At 32.7% G+C, this 24,475-nt stretch overlaps 1 protein-coding gene, 1 long non-coding RNA gene and 1 pseudogene across 2 annotated transcripts; 2 read left to right on the top strand and 1 right to left on the bottom strand.

The window, feature by feature from the left end:
* The first annotated feature begins 6,264 nt into the window (after positions 1-6,264).
* LOC142538835 (pectinesterase-like) lies at positions 6,265-8,167 on the top strand (annotated as a pseudogene).
* Positions 8,168-12,948: 4,781 nt separating this feature from the next.
* LOC142539387 (transcription factor SRM1-like) lies at positions 12,949-19,307 on the bottom strand. The gene is given in 3 exon segments (XM_075644815.1): positions 12,949-13,886; positions 17,803-17,918; positions 17,920-19,307. Coding segments are annotated over 3 exon segments (843 nt in total). The 5' UTR covers positions 18,187-19,307; the 3' UTR covers positions 12,949-13,426.
* On the top strand, positions 13,886-15,494 carry LOC142539389 (uncharacterized). The gene is made up of 2 exons (XR_012818893.1): positions 13,886-15,286; positions 15,382-15,494. It is a non-coding gene; the product is annotated as an uncharacterized LOC142539389 (long non-coding RNA).
* Positions 19,308-24,475: the final 5,168 nt, after the last annotated feature.

Below are 24,475 nucleotides of genomic sequence, written 5' to 3'. Positions count from 1 at the left end.
TTTTTTTTAATTCCCTTATGCATGGTGTTTTTGGGATCACACCCTTTTGATTTTGAGCCAATATTTTTTTAATATAATTGATCATCTGGTCAATATTAATGTCAAAGGAGTTGGCCATCTCCATATCTAGTTCAAATTCATCAATTTCTCCAGTCCAAAGATCTTTTCCTCCTTTTCCTGTTCGAATTTTTATAGAAGAGCTCTGAATTTGATCGCTTGTCGGATAACACTATCGAGCTACATCTGTTGATTTTTGAAGTTTGATTACCCTTTCCTGATTTCTCGGAGAATAAGGATCCAAAGGCAGCTGTTTATAAATCATTTAACTATATATAATTATCTCCATTTGATATGAGTCATACACGTATATTTAATACAATGCTATACATGTTCACACACATTATTTAGCAGTGCCTACAACAAAGCTAGTTGTTTTCCGTCCCTTCAATTCTTAGGTGGAATATGAGTGTGTGCAGATTCGTCATTCAATCCTTTTGAGCTGGAATTCATGCTTTGTGACATAACCATGCACACACCAGCTTCAAAAGAAACCTTTACATTTGCCTATTAATAATGTCCAATTTAGGACAAAAACTTTCAATTGGATAAACACCCGTCATTAAACAAAACAGTGTCATTAACTAATTTTGTAGGGCCAAAAGCATACAGTCGTTACACCCATTATATTAAAGGGATTCCTTAACAGGTTAGGCAAACCAAAGGTTATGGCTGCCAATTCGAAAGGTGGATTATCTTGTGTTCTCTTTTTCTTTATCAAACCTTATCATCTTGGTGTCACTGTAAGTCTGTAACCAACATATGCTCAGGTTTTAAAATAGTTTTCTTTTAGAAGACAATTTGACTGTCACTATGTATTATATTGCATATAATACAACATGTCCAACTTTGAAAATCTACATTTAAAAATAATTTTACTTGTAATCTATCTCATTCGATGTTGAGTAGATCTCTTGTGAGACGGTCTCACGAATCTTTATCTGTGAAACGGGTCAACTCTACCGATATTCACAATAAAAAATAATACTCTTAGCATAAAAATTAATACTTTTTCATGGATGACCCAAATCCGTCTCACAAAATACGACCCGTGAGACCGTCTCACACAAGTTTTTGCCTTCGACGTTTCTTTTATGCATTTTATTATGATAATAATTTTTATAGATTTTTTAAGATGAAATAACAATCCAATGATACAGTACACAAAGGTGGATCTATAGTTTACAAGAGAAGATTCAGAATGAGAGAAGACCCATATGCAAAGTTCACATTATCTTATTCAAATATTGTAACCACCAAATCCGTAACTTTTATAATTATGGCTTTTTGTTAAATATATTTTTTTCAATTTGATCGCGAATATCCAAATTTTATTATTTGATTGTAAAAGAATATAAATATGTACTCAAATAATTATGTATTCCAAAGATAATATCGAATTAAAAAAGGACAATATCTGTTAAAACTCCAACAATTCTGATTTTTCCGTATCTATTAGAATGATTAGTGGTTAAATAAAAATTTAGAACACAATTACTAAAAAATCAATATGTACATACGCAAGCTTGGTGTATGCCATGAAAGCTAATTACATATAAAATATGAGATTTTTATTGGTCTGATTTTCTGATATCAATTGATTTTTACAAAAATATCGTTATCGACTAAGTAAAATTAATATTTTTTTTTCATTTGACAAAAAATCTATGTACACTTTTGTAAATAATGAAAAAGTTTGATTTTCTGATATCAATTGATTTTTACAAAAATATCATTATCGACTAAAAAAAATTAATATTTTTTTCATTTGACAAAAAATCTATGTACACTTTGAAAAAGTTTTCCAATTATGAACGGACATAATTATAATTCACATGTTTACTTATTTCTATTATCAAGTAACATATGTGGTAATTTTACATTTAGTATCAATTAATATAATTAATAGTAATTAACCACATTTTATGGTAGTCTATGTACCTAGGGATGGCAATTTCCTCCGAACTCGTTGGAGGATCCGATACCCGACCCGAATAGAAGAGGGTATGGATGGATTTTTAGACCCGATTAAATAATTGGGTAATCGGGTATGTGGATTCATTGTATTCCTTTTTTGTTTGCATATTTCCCAATTCATTTTAGGGTTTTTTTAACTAATTAATTTTGAAAGTTTGGAATGTACATGGCTTTGTTTTTTTATTGGTTTTTGTTTTGGTTTTTTTTTTTAACTTGGGATATTTTTAATGTTTGGTTATTTTTTCTACAAAGTTTATTTTGCAAATTTTTATCATTAATAATTTTTCTTATTTTCATTTAAATAATTTTTTAAATATTCATAACTTCATTGAAACAATTTAAATTTGAAAAAATTCAATTGTATATGATAATAGGGTATTTGGGTAGGGTATGAGTATCCGATAATCCGATGGGTATGGGGATGGGGATGAAATTCAATACCCGATGGGTATGGGGATGGGTATGGGGATGAATTTGATAAATGGATATGGGGATGGATGTATGAAATCCGACCCATACCCTACCCATTGCCATCCCTATATGTACCTATAAAAGTGTAGATAATGAAAAAGTTTTCCAATTGTGAACGACATGTTTACTTATTCCTATTTTCAAGTAACATATGTGGTAATTTCACATTTAGCCTATCAACTAATATAATTAATATCAATTAACCACATTTTATGGTAGCATGAGAAATAAAGTTTAATTATATTTATATTTTAGTTTGTATGTAGCAAATAAGTCATTTCCATGTTCTTAAATGTTTGAATTAATTTTTTTAAGAAAACATACTATTAAATTTACTCAATATTAGTATCAATTATTTTTCTCATTTTAATAATTTTCTTGGACTTTCATTTAAATCTTAAAATAAATTAATTATGTTATTTATTGAGCTATTTCACCATCATTTGAATATATTCAATGAATTATTAAAAATAAATTTTAATGTAATTAGATTTTAAAAAAAAAACACTTCAAAAAATTATATATATGTAAGACTCGTTATAAAGTATCTGAATGCTTTGAATGAAGAGTCATCCAAATGAATTCTAAACTAAATATATTGGCAAATGAAAAACAAAAAAATTAAAATCACCCTTTTAAATTTAATAAAATGAATTGAATTGAAAAGAAAATTATATTTAATCAATTTTTTAAAAAAATTAATTGTTGTAAGGGCAAAATGAAATATCAAAATTTTATATTTATCCCACATAATATATAATTAATTAGTAGTCTAATTATTCCACCTAATATATAATTAATAATAGTCTAAAAATGCTAATGAATTATCAATACAATATACATTGATTGTAATTATTTATATCACTTCAAGGATAAAATGTAACCCATATATTAATTCTCTCAAATAATTCATCTTCATATTACCTTTAAATGTTTTATCTTTTTAATTTTTTTTGTTATTTTATGATTTTAATGAAATTTTGTAATTATATTTTATTGTAGTTTCTAATTAAGTAATAAACTATAGTATAATCAGAGGATATGTGAATAATAATAATTATATATTTAATAATAGAATATCGTGACAATTATATAATAATATGAAGTTTAATACTAACATATTATATTTTATAGTTTTTAATTAGTTTTTCCTCACTGATTTTGATAATAAATAAAATAAATTGAATGATTAATTGCTTTAATTACTTCAATAGATTCTATTTTATTTAAGTGTTCCGTGATTATATATTATGAAATAGTAAGCGTAGGTAATGAAATCCCATCAATACACGTTGTATGCTCACTCTAACAGGCAATTCTATCGCGATCGCAACATATATGGAACGGTGGATTTCATATTCGGCGGCACGGCCTGCCGTCATACAGAACAGCCTCATACTTCCCAAGAGACCAATAGATGGAAACCAGAGCATACTAACAGCCCAGGGAAGAACAAACAAGTACTCAAACACGGGCACTTACAAAACTGTGTGATATCACCATGTGTTAGTTGTCCAATATCGGTGGAATAAAATACCTGGGAGTTTTATATATGGTCTTGGACAATCTTCCCCTTGAGCTAGCTTTTGGGATTGAGTTAGGTCCAAGTTCTAATCTTAACATCAGGAGAGGATCTTGCAGGAGCTAGCTAGAACATGCTTAGGCCGGCTATGGAGAAATCATTCCACCACTATTTCATGGAAAGCCAAATGGAAAACTTGATCGATCCACAGGGATGGCTTGCTTGGGGCGTATCTGTTCCAAACACCATGCATTATGTTGAGTACCGCAACAGGGAAACTGGTGCGAATGTTGCAGGCAGGGTAAAATGGAAAGGGATGAGTGGTCAAAATACTACTCCAGAAGAACCCAGCATGTTCATTGTGTAGGCGCTCATCAATGGAGATCAATGGCTTCCTACAACTAGGCTTGCCTTTTCTGTCTGACCTATGAGTGAAATCAAGATTTGAGTTAGCCGAACTTGAAATTATAATAATGGAATCATTCTTCCTTGTCTGATAAAATTTTACACCATGTCTGATGTCTCCATCTATAAAAATAAAATAAGATTTTACAAACTCCATAAATCCAGGATACTAGCTAGAAAAGCTGCTACAAAACCACAAATGCCTGCCTACACATCAATGCATGAAGTTCAATCTTGCCTTATTTCAATTTAACAGTAAAATGAAACATGACCAACTCATGAAATGGTTTGTTACAATTCCTTTTATTTCTTGACACAGTCTCTAAACGCGGCATCGGAAAATATGGCATGCACGACGATCAATATTACATATATGGCGATCTATGTTATGTTTTCGGCGGTCCATATATATTACGCTCAAGGGACCAACATGAGATTTTTTATTAATTAAACTTCTCTGGAAACTAAATCATGAAATAACTTTTAGCACTAATTGTGTTCGAACACACAAAGAAAAAATGTGTGGCAAACTAGATGATTAAATTAAACAGACTCACTTTCAAATTTACTGTAGGTGAAATCTACAATTCGTGATATGCAAAAGTGGAGGCAATCTAGTTGTAGTAGAAAAGGAAATAAGAAGTTTTCGGATTGGGGAGAAGCTGATGGATATATAAAATTTATTTTATTTTAACACTTGGGGAATTTTATTTAAATGGGAAGTGTATTTCTGGTCCTATAACTTCGTCATTTGTGATTTTAGCCATATAAGTTTTAAATTTAATTTTACTCTCGCATCTTCCAATTTTGGTAATTTTTATCATTTTCATCGAGAATGCTGATGTAATATTATACACGTCAACATCACATCAATGGTGCATTGGTGTCATATCAGTATCACATCGGAAAAATGATTAAAATTACAAAAAAAAAATAGCAGATTAAAACTGTAATCTGATAACATAAAAGACTAAAAATCACAAAAAGACAAACATACATAGCAAAAATACAAGAATTGACCTCATGTATATTCTATATTTAAAATTACTTTGATAAACATATATATAAAGTCATATCATGTTCTTGAGAGACTTACTGATGTATATTGTAGTGTGTTTCGCCGCATGTCATATCAAATAAATTTTTGTAGTCCATTAAATTTCAGTCTCGGGTTGGTCTACTATGCATGTGTTTAAAGTTTGGGTTTTTTTACAATAGATTTTTTTTTTAGTCCTGTATTACTGGAGTGTTGATCATGTGGTATCATAAAATACTGACGTAACATTAAAAATCACTGATGTAGCATCGAAAATTACTTATGTATCCAACAATTAATATGCACTATAACCAAATTTCAACAATTTAATGAATCAAAACCAAAAATTGGACAAAGTAGTATAAAAAAAATATTTTTTTCTTTGACAAATGCTGCTAATTCCTCTTTTATGAATGAGATTTGACCAAATTTATGATGATTCCACAACAATTTAATGTATATATATAGTATGATTTAGGAACTGGAAAATTTTCATAATGTGATCTCATCATGGATTTCCCATATTGTAACTCTTCAAACTTTTTATATATATCAGATTACATATCTTCTAAATTCAATTACCACCAACAAGACTTTATGCTTGCATTTATAGCATGCATCTGACCAATGCATTACATTTTTACTACAATTTATTAACAGATGTAGATTTTGTACACACAGATTACACACAAAGTAGGTCACCATCTAAAATATTTTTGATAATTCACCATTATATATATGTATATTACAGATGTTAGAAATGTTAGAATCCAAGAAACTAACTTTGAAGCATATATGGCCTCCCTCAATCCTCCTTTTTACATCATGAAAGCTGGTATTTTGATTTTGTTGATGATTGTTTCAATATCAGATGCAATAGGGTCTCCGAATCCCATTTGGAGAACTTCTGTCAAAGAATTATGCGGCATGACGCCATACCCAAATGCATGTCGCGACAGCCTTGGTTCCTCGCATATTATTCGTTCGATGACTGAGTTGTATCCTTCGCCAGTTCTCTATAAGATATCTGTGGAAATCTCTACAATTGAGGTCTCCAAAGCGTTGAAGGAATTTGTTCACGAAAATGGAACATTAGCAAAGAATGCTAGTATAGCATCCATATCGTCTTTGGGAACTTGTATCCAGCTTCTTTCTATAGCATTGGATAATCTTAACTCTTCCTTGCCTACAACCAATTCCGATGCTTCGATGAGTAAGAAAGCTCAGGATAATTTCAGAACATGGCTAAGTGCCTCATATGCGGACTTGCAGACATGCGTGGACGGCTTTGATGATGCATCCCACGATGTGAGACGCCAAGTCATGGGAAAATTGAACAACTCCACGATATCTGTTAGCAATAGCCTTGCTATAATTTGTAAAATTCAAGAGCACCATGTAGTGCAACCGGGATCATCAAAAAAAATAAGCATGAAGAAAAATTGGGCGGATGCAGCAGTCTTGAAGCAAATGCATCAGCTGGCAGATGTTATTGTGGCACAAGACGGCTCGGGAAATTTTACCACGATAAATGCTGCCCTTAACGTCGTACCGTATAGAAGTTTAAACAGATTTGTGATTTATGTGAAAAATGGAGTCTACAAGGAAATCGTGCATGTTGACAAGGACAAATGGAATGTGATGATGTTCGGCGACGGGATGAACAATACCGCTGTTATAGGAGACCTTAGCACTGCTTCTGGTAAAGGAACCTTTGATACAGCTACTTTTGGTGAGTGCATGCATGCTACATAATTTCATAATCCTTAATACTTAATTTGCGAGTAATCCATTTAGTCTCCTATCATATTTGTTTCCCTTGAGACTTTTAAATACTTCATAACATGATATGAGTCAAATGTGCAACATCCAACATCTAAGTAAAAAAGAATTCATGATTTACGTACAGCTGTTTTTGGGAAGGGTTTCATAGCTCGAGACATGGGATTTGTTAATGTTGCAAAGGGAAGGTATCGAGCTGTGGCCTTGCTATCAACATCAGATCAATCCGTATTTTATCGCTGCCGAATAGAATCTCATCAAGACACATTGTATGCTCACTCTGCTCGACAATTCTATCGCGAATGCAACATATATGGAACGGTGGACTTTATATTCGGCGACTCGTCGGTTGTCATACAGAACAGCTTCATACTCCCATACAGGCCGATAGAGGGAAACATGAACACAATAACGGCCCAAGGGAAATCGAACCCGTATTCTAACACCGGCATCTCCATACAAAACTGTGTGGTTTCACCAGGACAGGATCTTACAGGAGTTCTGACATACTTGGGCCGGCCATGGAGAAATTACTCCACCACTATTTTCATGGAAAGCCAAATGGAAAGCTTGATTGATCCACAGGGATGGCTTTCTTGGGTTGGACTTGTTCCAGATACCATAAATTATGTTGAATTCGGTAACAAGGGACCTGGTGCGAATGTTGCAGGACAGGGTTAAATGGAAAGGGGTGAGTGCTCAAAATAGTACTCGAGAAGAAGCCAGCATGTTCACGGTGAGGACGCTTATCAATGGAGATCAATGGCTTCCTGCAACAGGCGTGCCTTTCCAAATAGACTTGTGAGTGATCTGAAGATGGAGCTAAATGAATGGAAAAAATAATGAGCGTCATTTTTGTTCTAATAAAGCCTAACAAAGTGGCAAACTATTACAAGTATTACTCCTATGTCTCGATCTATAAACTTGGAAATTACATTTTTGGTATTTTTATTTGCACTTTTTCTATTTTAATCATTTTTTCATCGACTCTACAATGACCAATGTCGCGTCAACAATTTCCGGTGACACGTCATATTTCTGATGTCACATAAATTTTTTTAGCTTCACATCACAATTCCGATGAAAATTGCTAAAATTAATAAAATGCAATAATTATTTGACTAAGGCTTGATCAATAACATGATTTTAAAAATACAAATTATAGCACAAAAAAATATAATTTTTCCAGTTACCCTACTTTGACTAGAGTAGGTCTCTTGTGAGACGGTCTCACGAATCTTTATCAGTGAGACGAGTCAACTCTACCGATATTCACAATAAAAAGTAATACTTCCAGCATAAAAAGTAATAATTTTTCATAAATGACCCAAATAAGATACCTGACAAAATACGACCCGTGAGACCGTTTCACACAAATTTTTTCCCTTTGACTATTTAAATTATCATTAATATTTATATTCCAATTAAAATATATTTAGGCTATCACAAAAAAGTTATTATAAATAAAATTACATTTTATACATGCAAACGACCATTGGTTTCTATTATATACAAAGACAAAATTTATCTTGTATCACGAGTTCCACCATAAGGGATGCTAAATATTTGTAAGCCTATTAACAACTTGAACCTTACACCTATTGAACTGCTAAACATTTATAGAAGAAAATAAAATATACTAATATACAGTTATCAACAAAAGAGAACCTCTGTAGAACCATCAGTTTAACCAGTGATCGGACCTTAACCGACACGCCGGAGGACCTAATTGTGGTACCGGCATGTCTCCATTGTCGGCTCTGATCGTGATATTGTGAATGCTGGATTTCCCATATTGTAACTAATTCAGCCTTTAACAGATCACAACTCTTCTAAATTCAATTACCATCAGCAAATTAAATACTTGAGGCATGCATTCATAACATCTTCCCGATACATAATCTTTGGAGGATTAGTTGCATTTATTAAATTATAAGTAGATTTTATGAATACAGAATACATACTAAAGTAGTTCGCATTCAAATGTGAATTTATGATAACTCGCCATTATATATATCTTACGTTATGGAGGGAAATCTCTTGATTTTGATGTTGATGGTTACAATAGCATATGAGATAGGGCCTCTGATCCCATTTGGAGTTCTTCTATCAAAGAATTATGTGGCATGACACCATATCATAACTTGAATCGCAACACATATTCATACTTTGTAATCTATATAAACGTTAGGAAATGGCAACGGCCATAAGCCTCTATTTTTTACAAACGATGCATGATCTGCCTAAACTTTAGAAAATTGAGACACACATGTGCCTCTTCTTTTGACTCTCGAGCTCCCGATAAACTCATTGATGGTGTGATAAATGCATATAAATAGCAGTGGTTGAGGTCCCTAAGTACACACCTCATAAGAACAAAAACACATCATCTACAGAGAGTTGGAGTGTGCTTAGAAGGCTTCAATCGGAGAAAACCAGAAAACTTACAATTATTGATGGCCGGAGGTAACGCTCGATCTGCTTCCGTATATTGTTTATCATGTTCATAGTTGTGTAAAAACATGATTTTGTTGAAAAAAACTCTAACAATCTAGTCATCATAACATAAACCATTGTAAGCACTGAAATTCACCTATTTTTTTCCATTACTTACTGATATCAGTTCCTAATTTTAAATTCTCTAATGGATGATGTCATATAATAGTTACAAATTCATCGTGAAATTAAAGGGCAAGTGCACATATCTTATATATCATAGTTCGGAAATCTTTCTCAGATCCAGATGAATCCTCACAATGCTCAAAACATACGGTACTTCTTTCAACACGATACAAAAAGGAAAAAACTTGTACTCGAGAAACTTTCGAAAACAAAATTTATTCATATATGAATATAATTTTAAAACAAAAATCTCACTTACATAATCTTAAAACAAATGTGAGAGAGATTACTTGGCTTGAAAATATCTTGAACTTTTGCTTGAATCCAGACATCCCACTTATAGGTGTTGTGGTGTAAAACTTACCATAAACCTGTTGATATTCTTACATAACTTAGAGATTGTAAGGCTTATACAAGGTAATCATTTGATTATAAGGATATTTCTTTCATAACCTTCACCATTGTCATAATTTTGAAACTCGGTGCTCAAGTTTGTAATTCTTGGAAATAGGGGGCTTAAATGGCAAAATTATTGGATTCTCACATTCCTCCCTCTTTATTGGAAGTTTTTGTTGAGAAAACCCATAAACCGCAGAATCCATCATGCTAAATCATTAAAAATTTGACTGGAAAACTTAAGCGGAAGCATACCTGAAGCCATATTTCTGAATTCTTTAGAATGTCTTTGATCTTCTAGATCTACGCGCTCTTTCCTTGAGAGAATTCTTTATTTTCTCTTCAAAGGTATTTTCTTATGGATGAGAGAATAGGGAATGTGAGAACGCGAGATCTGGGAACCATGACCCATATATATAGATAATGTTTATCATTATCTTCTGATATTTCTGTTTTAGCTCATCATAAAAACAAAAATTACATTTATGCCTCTACATATTAAAGGCTCATAACCTATTAGATACATTAAAGCCCAATAACCTGAAACCTTATTTGATCACTTTATTTTGGACTTAACTTAATAGACAACCCACAACACATAATTATTCACATATAAGCTCATATAAATAAAATTGATCCAACAGTTTTATCCTCGATATTTGAGTTTTTTTTCTTCAAAAAGTTAAGGATACTGCTTGCACATCTTATCTTCCAATTCCCAAGTAGCTTCTGGCTCAGTGTGGTTAAACCATTGTACCTTAACATAATGAATGATGTGTCGTCTCAGTACTTTACTGGTGTCCACAATTCGAATAGACACTTTTTCATACTCCAGTTCCTCACTCAAGTTGCCTTTGATTATGAGCTGTTCAGCTTCAAGAACATGACTTGGATCTATAATGTATTATCTTAAATGTGACACGTGAAAAACATTGTGTATACTTGACATGTCTAGTGGCAAAGCTAGTCTATATGCTAGGGATGCCACCTTCTCTAGGATTTTGAAAGGTCCTACATATCGGGGGTTCAGTTTTTCAACTTTACTCAATCGAACAGCCTCTTTCATTGGCGAGACATTTATGTAGGCTTTCTCACCCACTTCGAATTCCACGGGTCTTCACTTCAAATCGTCCCTAGTTTTCTCTGTCGATCTTGATCTTTTGTTTGATGATTGTTACCTTGTCCACTGTTGCTTGGAAAAGCTCAGGCCCAGTGATAGCTTTCTCTCTTATCTCATACTAGTACAGAGGCGATTGACATTTTCGTCCGTACATGGTTTCGTATGGTGTTATACCAATATTATTGTGGTAGTTGTTATTGTAGGCAAACTATATTAAAGAAAGATATTCACTCCATTTGTCACTGAAATCTGGAGCATAAGCTTGTAGCATATCCTCAAGAGTTTGTATTGTCCTCTCGATTTGAACATCATTTGAGGGCGATAGGTCGTTGTACTTAGGGTGACTTAGTCAACATAGCTTCTTGAAAGCTCTTTCAAAAATGAGATACAAAATATTGGATCTCTATCTGATAGGATGTTCGCTGTAACTTCATGCAGTCACACAATATTATTCATGTACAAAGTAGCTAACTTGTCCAAGTTATGGTTCTAGCAAACGGGTAGGAAGTGCGCAAATTTGTAAGTCTATCTACGATTATTCATATACCATCATGACTTTGTCTAGATTTCGGTAAACTTACTACAAAATCCATAGAAATTATGCTCACATTTCTATTCTGAGATTTCTAATGTTGTAGCAGTCCTTCATGTCTTTGGTGTTTGGCTTTAACCTACTTGCATATTTGACTATTGGAAACAAATTTTGCAATGTCTTTCTTAATTTTGTCCCATTGGATGCTTTCTTTCAAGCCCCTAAACATATTTGTACTGTCAGGGTGGACTGAAATTTTTTACTTATGTGCTTCTGCATCACTTCTTGTCGAAGATTGTCGATATTTAGTACGCATAGTCATCCTTTCATACACAGGATTCCGTTTTGATCTACATGAAAATATGATGTTCTTCCATATTTGGCTTGTTCTTTGAACTTTTCCAATGTTGTGTCTCGAGCCTCGACTTTGGTTCACTTGACCATCTATCGGTGGCGTGGTTGCACTGAAAGTGAAGTTAGGGTTATTTTGCCCATGCTTTCCGACTAAAAGCATCACCTGCCCGAGACCTTTGTGTTTTTTGTATATATAAAATAGATGAGTTTTTTTTCGTATTCTTTACTATATTTAATAAATAGTAGATCTCTAATGAAAAGATTTCATGTATCTATATTCCTGAGACCCTGAAACGAGTAAACTCGTCCTATATTTGGAGTCAAAAATAATACTTTTGATATAAAAATAATAATATATTTTCGAATATCGAATAAGATATCCGTCTTATATATTGATATGTGAAACAACTCCATATGATTTTCTGTTTACTAGTTTTGATATAATCTCTTACATATTATAATTTTATATTTGATAAAAGAGGTGACAGTTGAATTCAAGATGGTGGTAACACCCACACGCAAACATAGCATTTGCAGGCCAAATAGTTTTTCTCGTGGGCTGGGCGCTACATATTTGCTAACCTACTACAAATAACCTTTTACATATTAAATTGCTCAATGCTCAGAAAAAGACATTAAAATATGTTACTGTATAGCAGTCATAGAGCGAGGGCAGAATGCAGAAGGGTATTTTACATATTTCAATCTCTTACTTTACTTGAGCTTTAATAACTTCTCAAAATTCCTACAAAGTTGATGCATCCAGGATACTAAAAAATCTGCCAAAATACCACATATGACTGCCTGCCCGTTCACATCCATGAAAGTTTATTCTTTACCTTATTTCAATTTAACAATGAAATCAAACATGGCCAACACATGAAATGGCGGTTTGCCGAACGAACAAAAACCATTGTGCGTGCACAAATAGAAATCACTCTATAAGTGCCACATCAGAACTATCCAAATTGTTCATTCATGAAGCTTCAAGACCCAAATCGACCAGGTTCTTTCTTTACTACGCCTGGTGATATACACACTAGCGAATCTTGATTGATTCCCATATTCCCACAAAACCAGCGACTGATCTATGTATATTGCCAAAGTTGAATGACGTTATACGTGGAAGGTAGCATGATAAAAACTTCTTTGTCACCTGCTAACAGGTGGGTGGGGTATGGGGTAAGTCGGAGGACCTACCGGAGCACCCGGAACGACTACATATGCTAGATGTGGTGGTGGAAGATTAACAGGAGTCCCAACCGCAGAAACCAGGGCTCCTCCGATCGGTTGTACCATAGAAGGAGCCCCATACATAGCAATGCCTGAGGATTGAGGAGGTTGTTTGTTCAATTTGCCTGACGAACCTCCCACAGTAGAACCATTGGCTTGACCGGTTATTGGACCTTGGGGTACAGACACGTCCCCATTGTTGACACTAGTGATGTCGTGAATGCTGGAACGCCTCCTGTCTTTGTTGATAGAGTTCAAACGAATAAAATACTTCTGGGCATGGCTGGCCACTTGAGTTGGTGTCCTCGTCACCACAAAATTTCGGGAAATGCTTCGCCAATCGCCTTTTCCATATTTTTCCAAACCAAGAAGAAACAATCTGTTTTACCCACAAAGGAAAAAAAAGAGCAGTTCAATGACAAGCAACGTGCAACTAGAGAAGAGTAGAAGCAACATGAAAGTATAACATCAAGTAATAGACAACCACTTCAATTTGATGTATACAACAATAAAATCTGTGGTTCCGAGATAAAATTAAATAATACAAATGCTACTCGTTATCTCATGGACATCGATCTTCATCTTTTGGTCATCCAAAACTTTCCGAAAAAATGAGTGGTAAAAATGGAGAAGTGATAAAGAAGAGCATTCCAACTTAACCGCGGAATAAAATTGTTTTAGTCACCAGCAATGGAAATCTCAAGGTACTGTTGTCTGTATTGATTTCCTTTTAGGTCTTTACATTAAAAGAAAGAATATTTTCCATTAAAAAAACTGTGCCGCCTAAGGTAATCAATGATAAAGCACCAAAACAGAGTTTGAACTTCCTACAAAGCATATAACTTAATTATTCATATATTCTCTCTTAAACAGAGTTTGAACTTCCAACAAAGCATATAACTTTAAACATGTATGCAATCAGAAATGAGTCAAACCATGAATAAAAACAGTTATAAATTCAGTTGAATCGTAAGAGAACAGGACATGCCCAAACTTTCCCAAGCAACGATGTTGTCTCCAATAACTTATTTGCTGTATATTTTTTTAATGGAGTTTTATCTCGTGGTCCACAGAAATTGATTCTCTATTCTCAAATTATAAACGTGAAAGCCAAGAGAAGTGCTTCGGCAACATGGAAAAGTCCCAAATGATTTTATAAGACATAAACAGCAAGTAAAACAACACTCTGGGAGTGAGAACTCAAATCACTCTCCACTAATCTGCAGTCAGCTTTGACGGTTCATTTTTTCATTCCATCAATCAGTATCTGGTAAGCATCTTTGGAGTTCCCCGGTGTTCATCGACAGGTTAGGATTCAAAACACCCAAGTGGTTCAAACAGACCACTAAATGAATCGTATACAGTTAGCACATTAAAGATACATTGCACGTGTGAAATCCCAAGAGAAAGGGAACACCAAGTTCATTCTGCCTATTTCTGCACATTCTGATGTTTTGAACATTCTTGAAACGTAGTCTAAAGGTTTCTATGGAAGATGTCGGAGGTGCAAGAAATTTTATTCATAGGAAGAGCAAAAAAAGAGAAACAAAAGAAGGAACAACTAGGGTTAAAATCTAGACTTCATTGGACACAAGAGGATATAAGCGGCCATAATAAACAACCCAGGTACATTTGTTGCATGAAGTTCCACTAAATTGCTACACCACCATACTAGAATTGAAACCATGGAAGAAATGTTTTAACTCCTACAGAGACAATTTCGACCACAAATTTGACAAGGTTGTTTTGGGCTATCAATCATCAATTATCACTAAAGGAGTTCATCACACTCCTTTGAATGTGCATTCAATTAAATTACCAAAAGGATTAGGTTATTTAGGTATTTTAATTTTGCAGCAGAGTAACGTGTTGAGACAAGGAAGGTGTACACAAAAGGACAAAGAATTGAGTAGTAAATAGCTTTAGGTTGATCACTCTTCAGCACAATGCTTGAGACAAACTGGTGCTTTAAAAATTTAAAAAAGAATGCCCACGTCAATGATATTTAAAAGTGGGACCTGAATCCTACGAAATCAATAGCTCCATAACTCAGCCAATAGGTTGAATAGCTGAGACAAATCAGTGATATTGAAAAGGTTTCATCAATCGGTCCCCCATTTGACTTTGTTAAACACTATAACATAAACATTCATATTCACTCCATAATTTTGGTATTGTCTCAGACACAAGCTCTTCTTTCAATATTTCCAGTCCTCCACGGTAATCATACTCAAGTTCCATTTACTGCAGTAAGCTTCTTTTCAATCCACTACAATAATTCTGAACTCCAAACCCATAAAAGTGTAAGGAGTATGATAATGTTCAAAAAATTATAAATACTTAGCCCAAGTAATAATATCTCCGAGAACATTTAATATCGGCCAGCAAGAGGAATTTAGACAGGAAGATTACCAATGCATAGAGACAAGTCGTTCAACCTCTAAAACTCAAGTATTCAGCTGGATTTGTTGTATTACAGTAAATTGTAAATTGCCTCTACCTTGAAAGATAATAAGAGATCAACAAATTGGCACCTTGTTCTGTCATACCACCTACTTAAAAAAATAAAGTCCAAACATTCCTCAGGTCATAGAACACGAAACCAAGGCTCAATCCAAGGAAAAGAAACATCAAAGGGGAAACCAGAAGAATAAGCAGACAAATAGTCGCATCTTTATTTCATATGTTGAACAAACCAAGCTACAAATTCATCTCATCAGTTAAGCAATAAATTCAAGTACAATGCTTAAAAACACTTATAGTTTTACATGTAATAGTGCATTGTTTGATTTAGCATCAACTTTGATGCAGCGTATTTTCTTTCACAGGTTTCAAAGCTAGGCTTTTGCTAAGTTCTAGTAGTTATGTAAAGTCCATATCCCTTGCTACTTTTTCAAAAAGACTAATTTTCCAGGATCACATAAACTCAGCTTACAAAACATAATTAGATGTCCTGCATAATTAAAACGGACAAGCAAAATTCGTTGGAGATTATCCAAGCATGTGGCATCTACTTTTGAACTTAAATTGTCTATTGGATAAAATGAGTGTATCTTCAAGTTAAAATATTTGTCTTGCATAGCTTCAGATTGTCCAGCCAACTCAAACATCATGCCTTCTATTTTCTCAATTTTGTATTAGACAACTATCTAGATTCTAGGCTGCAGGCTATCGTTTCACAACCATATTTGACAGCTCAGCCATCGAGATACTTTTTGTCAGCAATTCAAGCAAGCAGCATTAAATACTACCAATAAAGAAGCTTCTCTGATGTAACTACTCATTCGCTACTTATTCACCTGCAAATCCTGCCAAATGTTAACTGAATAAAGATTGACGAGGTACGAGTTTCGATCATTTTTCCCCATAAATGAATCTACCTTTCATGGTTTGGTAAAAATCCAAAGCTGCATTTTGTTGGAAATTCAAGGGAGATGTGAACATGAAGCTGGTAGTAATGGTAGCTCCTATGTTCAACATAGCCAAGACACTTCTATTTGATCAAGCATCTGTAGGGCAAAGTTAGGTCCAGTGTTCATGAGCAAATGATAAGTTTTATAGAACTGCAAGCAGAACATTTAGAACTAGTGACATTACAAATTGGCTCTAATGCAGGCTGCAATATGCTAATAGTGAATGAGCTGACTCTAGGCGCACTGATGGTTCAAAGCGAAAGTCATTCATAATGGTAAGGTTATGAGAGACAGCGTAACAAAGTTTTATAGAAGACATCATTAAGTCTTTGACATAATTTCGAAGGACGACCTCTGAACAAGGAAAAACAGCAGGGCATATATAAGATGAAAAAAGGATGTGTATGTCCATCAATATAAATTAGAATTTCTCGTTCTTAATTAAAAACTAACACAAAAATAACTTTTTGATCCAACTTTAAGTTCGACATAAATTTTTGACTGAATCTTAGTATTATAAAGATCTAGGAAAACCATAGAACTGATAAGACTTCAATTTTTTAGTCTAATAAAAAACAAAGAAATGCTAGAAAAAACTTTTGAGAGGTCAAAATTCGCATGGAAGAATATAATCCAGTTAACATCATCTTCCTAGTTTAAGATCTACTAGGATCATTACAGAAACTCTACAAAAGAGTGAAAAAAGTGCAGTTTTCACAAGTATTACTTGCTTAACTGTGATCTAACAATATCAAAATTCAAAAACCATTAAGGACCCACTAATCAGAAACTGCAGTCATCAGAATAATATATTCAGCATATATTAAAATTGAATAGCAATTCCAGATTTAAAAAATAATATATAATTGAAAATTAGTTCACCTGTGTTCATCCTCTGTCCAAGCAATCCCCTTGCGTCGCTCCTGATCTGACCTTGAAGACTTACTTCCATGATTGGAGTCACTGTTCAGTAGCCCCAAGTTGCCACCTTTCTTACCAATTCCCTTCATCACCGCCATGGCTGCTCGAACCATCCGAGGAAGAGTTATAACAAGGCACCTGTATGAAGCCAGACTCGATCCGATTAACATCGTCCACTAACAGTTCATAGTGATGTTTAACCTCTTCCACTGATTTTCCGGAGACATCAGCTGCAATTTTCTCCCATCTATCAGACAAATCCTCGGGGTACGTTGCTAATGCTCTTTCAAATTGAATATCATGCTCCCTTTTCCAAGAAGAGCTACTTGATTCACTTGCGGGCATCTAGACTTCTTTTTCAATATAATCTCAAGAAATTTCTTCTTAGTACTTGAAAATCAAAGCATAAAAATATTCCTTTTGAATCTTGAGATTTGGGATCTATAAAGCAAGAGCTGTGTGGATGGATTAAGAATCAGTAAGCAAGGAGATTGTGAAAAATTCAATGGTGATTTAAATCATAATTCAAGAACTGAACCCTTGTGAACGGGTGGCCCTATAGTTGAAGAAAAAGGGCCAAAATCTGGTTGGAGCATGACAAATATCTGATAACCATAAAACCCAAGATGTAGAGGAATACAAACAAGTAAATCCTGCAATAAATGTTACCGAGAGAAATAGAATACATGGTTAAAAAAATAGATTACTTTCATTGGTGACGATAAATTCAACACGGCAGTAATTGTAGTTGAGTGAGAATTTAGATGCGATAGAGACCACCATTACGTCTAATATTTATGCCCATTAGAAAAAAGAAACGAAATGGATAAAAACAGGATTCAATTTGCTATCATTCACCCCTAGAAATTTCCAACGGCCAAAACCGGAACCCTCAGTTTGAAAGCTCCAGTTTTCACAGCACAGGCCCACAAGAAAGATGAATTACACCTAACTTTTACAGTCAAATACCATCTCCTCATTTGTTATCTTCTGCAGAGTCCCCACACAGTTAAAACTACAAACATACATCAATCTGAAGATAATTGAAACCACGAGGAGTGTATAATTTTCCTTTCAAGGAACTAAAAAGGTCTGTTTTTAATACAGTGAGCAAAATCATAAAGTGAAAACTTTCCACTACCGTACCAAGAAAATGAAGTGGGGAAAAGCAAAACCCACAATCAAAGAAAACCATCACAAAGATTTAAGAAACGTGTAACAGTGAATAAACAAAAGGAGACGAAATCCACAGCTACCCATCTCGTGATTTTCCAAATCGCAATGGAGAAAACCCAAAGCCTACATCCTTCCGACACTAATTTTCCAACACAGAGAAAGCGACCTCGAGAAAAATATGTACAAATCTTTAACGAATATGCTGACATGAAAGAACCACTACCCTTAAATATCCCTTCAACAGTTTACCAGCACAGTGAGCACACAACTAAAAAATTCTATTTCAATGGGAAATGCACGACTAAAATTAAGCAAGTTTTAAGACAATAGAACTGCCCAAAAAGGAAACTTGCCTTGAACTTCCCCCATTTCCAGCTCTCACGTGTTTTTCCAGATCAAAAAATGTAATATTTTTCACATATTATATAAGTAACTAAATTTGACATATAACTCCCTCAATTTTGGAGATATAAGAGAATGTATTGGTTTTAGATTTTTAACGATTTTTATAGAGTTTGAAAGTCTAAAAATATTCAAACTAAACTTTTATATACTCTATAAAAGTTTAGTGGTATTCAATGTAAATTTTTGTAAAATTTTAAAAAGTATATGGTATTCAAACTTGACTTTTAAAAACTATACAAAAGTCTATAAGTATTCAAAATGTCAGTAGACTTTTAATAACTTCGTGGAATTCTATTAAGTACAAGAATTATAAATTCAACCTAAAGATTTGGATGTATATTTAATTGAGAAATTTCTCAAACTCACATACTCAATACAAACACTAAAATTTTCATTCTTTTCTAATCTATATTTATTTTTTCTTTTATTGTACTTTTTAAAAACATATTTTTGTATTGCTAACAATAGTTTAAAATCAAAATTATTAATATTGTTGGTTTTATTTTTGGAGCTCTAGTCATAAAATCTCATAAAATTTAAAATTATATTTATTAAAATTTTTAAAAAAATTATTCCACTAGATCATTAAAAATTATAATATTTTATTGACCTAGAAATTAAAAATATAATTATTTTAATTAGTAAAATTTATTTTATATTAATTATTATATAATATTCTATGTTTAACGATTTTCTATAATTTTAATTAATTTATATATTAATTTTGATTATAACTCAAAATTCTTGTACATGATATTTTTCATTAACTTGAATAAGAAGATATACATATATATATGTGTGTGATTGATATATAATTTTATAAGTTTATCAATGCACATATATAAAAATAACTATAATAAATTAAATATATTAAAATTTTATAAAATTACCATAATTACAAATATTTTCATACTTATTATTTATTTTCAGTTATAATAATTATCTTGTTTATTTTTTTATTTGACATATTATTTGTATATTACATGACTATTTATATTTTTGTAGTTTTCAAAGATTATGTATAGTATTCGTTAGTTAATTAACTCTAAAAATATGATTTGATTGGTAAATATTTTTTATTGGATGATAGATATCCAAATCGACATCAATTTTTGACTCCTTTTCGAGATGCACGTCATTATCTTCAAGAATTCACAGGTCAAGGTCGTCACTCTGAAAATGCTATAGAGTTGTTCAATCTTCATCGTGCTTATTTGAGGAATGCTATTGAGTGGACATTTGGTATATTTAAATCATGGTTCAAAATATTCAAGGTGACTCCTCCATTTCCATATACGACCCAAACAGAGCTTGTTTTGGCTTGTGCTGGATTACACAATTTTCTTCGAAAGCGTCGATTTGATGAATTTCAAATTGAACCAGATAATGAAGCTCAATTGTCTTCATTGGCACAAGTTTGCGAATGTGATAACTTTGATAAGTTATTTGATACTCATGAACAACAACGAGCAAATACTAATGCATGGATGGATATCATAGCCAATGAAATGTGGAGTGATGTTGATCGAATTGTCACTAATGGTTAGATTTTTTTTTTTTTAAAAAAAAGTACTCATTATTTTGATTGTTCCTTCAATAAAATTTTATTATGAAATTATAAAATATTGTTCATTAATATGCTAAATTGACATAAATAATTGAAATTTTGATTTCAATAAATTGGATAGTTCATTTGTCGATTTTTCACAAATTAAATTGATTTAACTTTTAAGCAAGTAAAATTCATTTACATTCATAAATAAAAAATTCTTATTTATGAATTAGACAATGTAATAGATGCTTTAAATCTTATTTATCGTGAACTAATTCATAATTGAACAGGGTGGGGTTAAGCAGGCTTAGGAGGGTAAAGTACTGGTATATTGACACACAGCACTATGATGTTGTATGATTTGATTGGTTAATTGAATTGTAAGTAAAATAGATTTTAGTGGGTAAGATCGATATTTGATGAAGATTGTGTCAACAACAAAATAATAATACAATTGCTTTATACAGCTGATATAAAATAAAATCAACAGTAAAACATGATATCTTCTGAATTCATGGGCCTATTGTCGAACCATTGACACTCAAGTAAGTGTAAGTCCCTCGTGTTGGCTCTCATTTAATGTATAAGATTTTGCGTCATCACAAATATAAGAAAATAAAATTACACATTCGTTGTTTATAGTTTTTTTGTCTAACGATAAACACTCGATGATAACACAAAGATAAACTATTTGATTTAACTTATTTCCATTTATATGCCTCAAGCTCAAAGTTTGAAATTGTCAACAACTTGAACTAGTTATATAATAATGGATTTAATTTATTTTAATCAACGATAACAAAGATATCAAACTCATGGAATGATAGCTATTTAATTGAAAGAGTAGGTCTCTTGTGAGACGGTTTCACGAATCTTTATCTGTGAGACGGGTCAATCCTATCGATATTCACAATAAAAAGTATTACTATTAGCGTAAAAAGTAATATTTTTTCATGGATGACCCAAATAAGATATCCAACCTACGAAATTGATTCGTGAGACTGTCTCACAAGAGTTTTGTGTAATTGAAAATACTATATGTTTTTGCTGTTTAAATAACTTTATGCTATTAATTAAAAATAATAAGAAAAGAAGATCCCTTTTGTAGTTTTCATGGGGAATTTGTTTTATCTTATATCAAAATATCCCGCTCAACTTTAAGTTTGTAGTTTCCGTACATTTTTACTTTTATTTAAAATAATGCTCAATTTAATTTTTGTAATAGATTTTGTAAGAACGTGGTATCGTATTATCGTAAATCATATTGGGATTATCGATAATTTATGAAATTGTTATGTGATGACGTGGATGTTACGGTTTTCAGCATAATTATTTGAGTATTAGTCCAAATGAAATGAAACCAATTTCATTATAAAGCTAATACATTGTATTAAAATTTTTATGTTTTGAGTTTGTCCAAATCCAATTGAAAATAGGGGCAAATTCATTTTGAAGTCTAGCGTGTGCATTGCAGTTCCTCTACTGACACATTTTGGGAGAATGAGCATAATTCTCATGTCAGATATCCAAATTGAGAGAGGTCGGTGGCAAATGAAAGTTAAGATAGAGATCTACAACTTTCATGTTGACCACTTTTGCTAATTTGGACCCTAGGATTTTGGACAGAATCGCTCGCGCTCGAGCGTGATATTTTACCGCCCGAGCGCGGCACAAATAACACTCGGGGGACAGAGAGTCTCGCGCTTGGGCGCGAGATGTTACCGCCCGAACGCGAGAGCTGTGGAATGATAAGAACAAGTTGCTACTACGTCTTCTTCATTTTATTTCAGCAACTTCGATAGAGAAACGAGAGAACTTGATTTATATCGTACGAAATCAACCCTGAAACGTTATTAGAACGTGAAACAAGTTATATATTCGGAATCATCGCGTAGAGAACTTTCTTTTGAAGTAAGTTTTTTCTAGTTTCAGCAGCTCTAATTATTGAAAATGCTGGATTAGCATGTATTTGAAGTCGAGATCCATATATGTGGTAGAATAACCGACAAATAAAACTAAGTTTTGAAGTCGAAATTGAATTATGTTCTGATTTCGATTTGATATGAATTTTCAAAATTTCAAAAGATATTTGAAACTTATATGGTTGATTTTGAATGATGTTATTGATTGGAATGAATATGTTATTGATGTAGATAGATTTTTATACTGATATCTTCAAGCTACATCGACTGGAACAAATATTTGAGGCATATTGCGACCGGGTAACATCCGACAGGTATCTGTATCATATGATATATGTTTGATAGATTTGATTGAGAATATATTTCTATATGTCTTATTTGTTGAGTTGATGTGCCATACATGACATACACGTTGAGATATGATCATTTGATACCTATTATGATCAGATTGGATTTGATTTTGAGGTTTGTGAACACAATGCTATGTTTGGCATTATATGGCCCTTAAAACATATTCATTAGTGGCCCGCTGATTGATTGAGATTTGGGATTTGATAGGCTTTGTCGACGTTATCATACGAGTATCCCTAATTGAGGTCGGTGTTCTAGCTCGAGCATTGATTTGATAACGATTCGTTTGATTCTGACATGTGCTCAGTGGATGGGCATTTGACCTGATACCTCCACGACATACATGCATTGCATATCATATATTATTGTTTAGATACTTGTTGTATATATTGTGGTTGTTTCAGACTGAAATTTGCTCACTCAGAGGGGGCTGTTGTTGTCTTTGTATGTGGACAATGACATGTACTCCAGGATATCAGGAGGCCGGAAAGGGTGATTCTGGAGGGAGTCACAGTTTGAGCTGATGTTTTATGTTTTTCCAGTGTATATATGTATCTATATATCGGGGTATGTCCCGATGATTTGAGTTGTTTGTATGTGGTTGGTTTTGATTATGTGCGGACGTATTTTATGATATGAGATGAAATACTATTTTTAGTATTCAAATAAGATATTTTGGGCTCATTGAAAAGAAAATTTAAATTCGTTTTCCGCTGTAATTAATTAACCCTAGTCAAATTACATTGTAATAACGATTATAAGTTAATGGCCCACATATTTTACTTATTTAAATATATTCCTAATTTATTTTGAACTTAGTTACTAAACTATCAAATATTAATTATATCATATCCGCTATTTTACACCATGACATTTTATAGATTTTTTTATTAATGATTGAACTTATGGATCAAATAAATTATTTATTTTAATATATTTTATTAATGAACTTATGGTTTAATAAAAAAAATTAATGATATTGTAACTTATTGTTTTAATATGCATACAAATTTAAAATAAGAGTAAACTAGATTTATATTAATAACATAGATGGACTCATATCATATTTAGAGTCAACAATAATATTATATCGTTTTTGACATAAAAAATAATATATTTTCATATGTCGGGTCGGATATGAGATCCGTCTAAAAAAATTTATAATTTTTCACATACTTTAAAACAACCTCATAAACTATTATTCATTATGTATTTTTTTACATTGTAA

This window comes from Primulina tabacum, chromosome 3 (assembly GCF_025594145.1).
Source record: "Primulina tabacum isolate GXHZ01 chromosome 3, ASM2559414v2, whole genome shotgun sequence".
Classification (NCBI taxonomy): domain Eukaryota; kingdom Viridiplantae; phylum Streptophyta; class Magnoliopsida; order Lamiales; family Gesneriaceae; genus Primulina; species Primulina tabacum.
The sequence above is the reverse complement of the archived record's forward strand: the minus strand, read 5'-3'. Positions and strand labels throughout refer to the sequence as shown.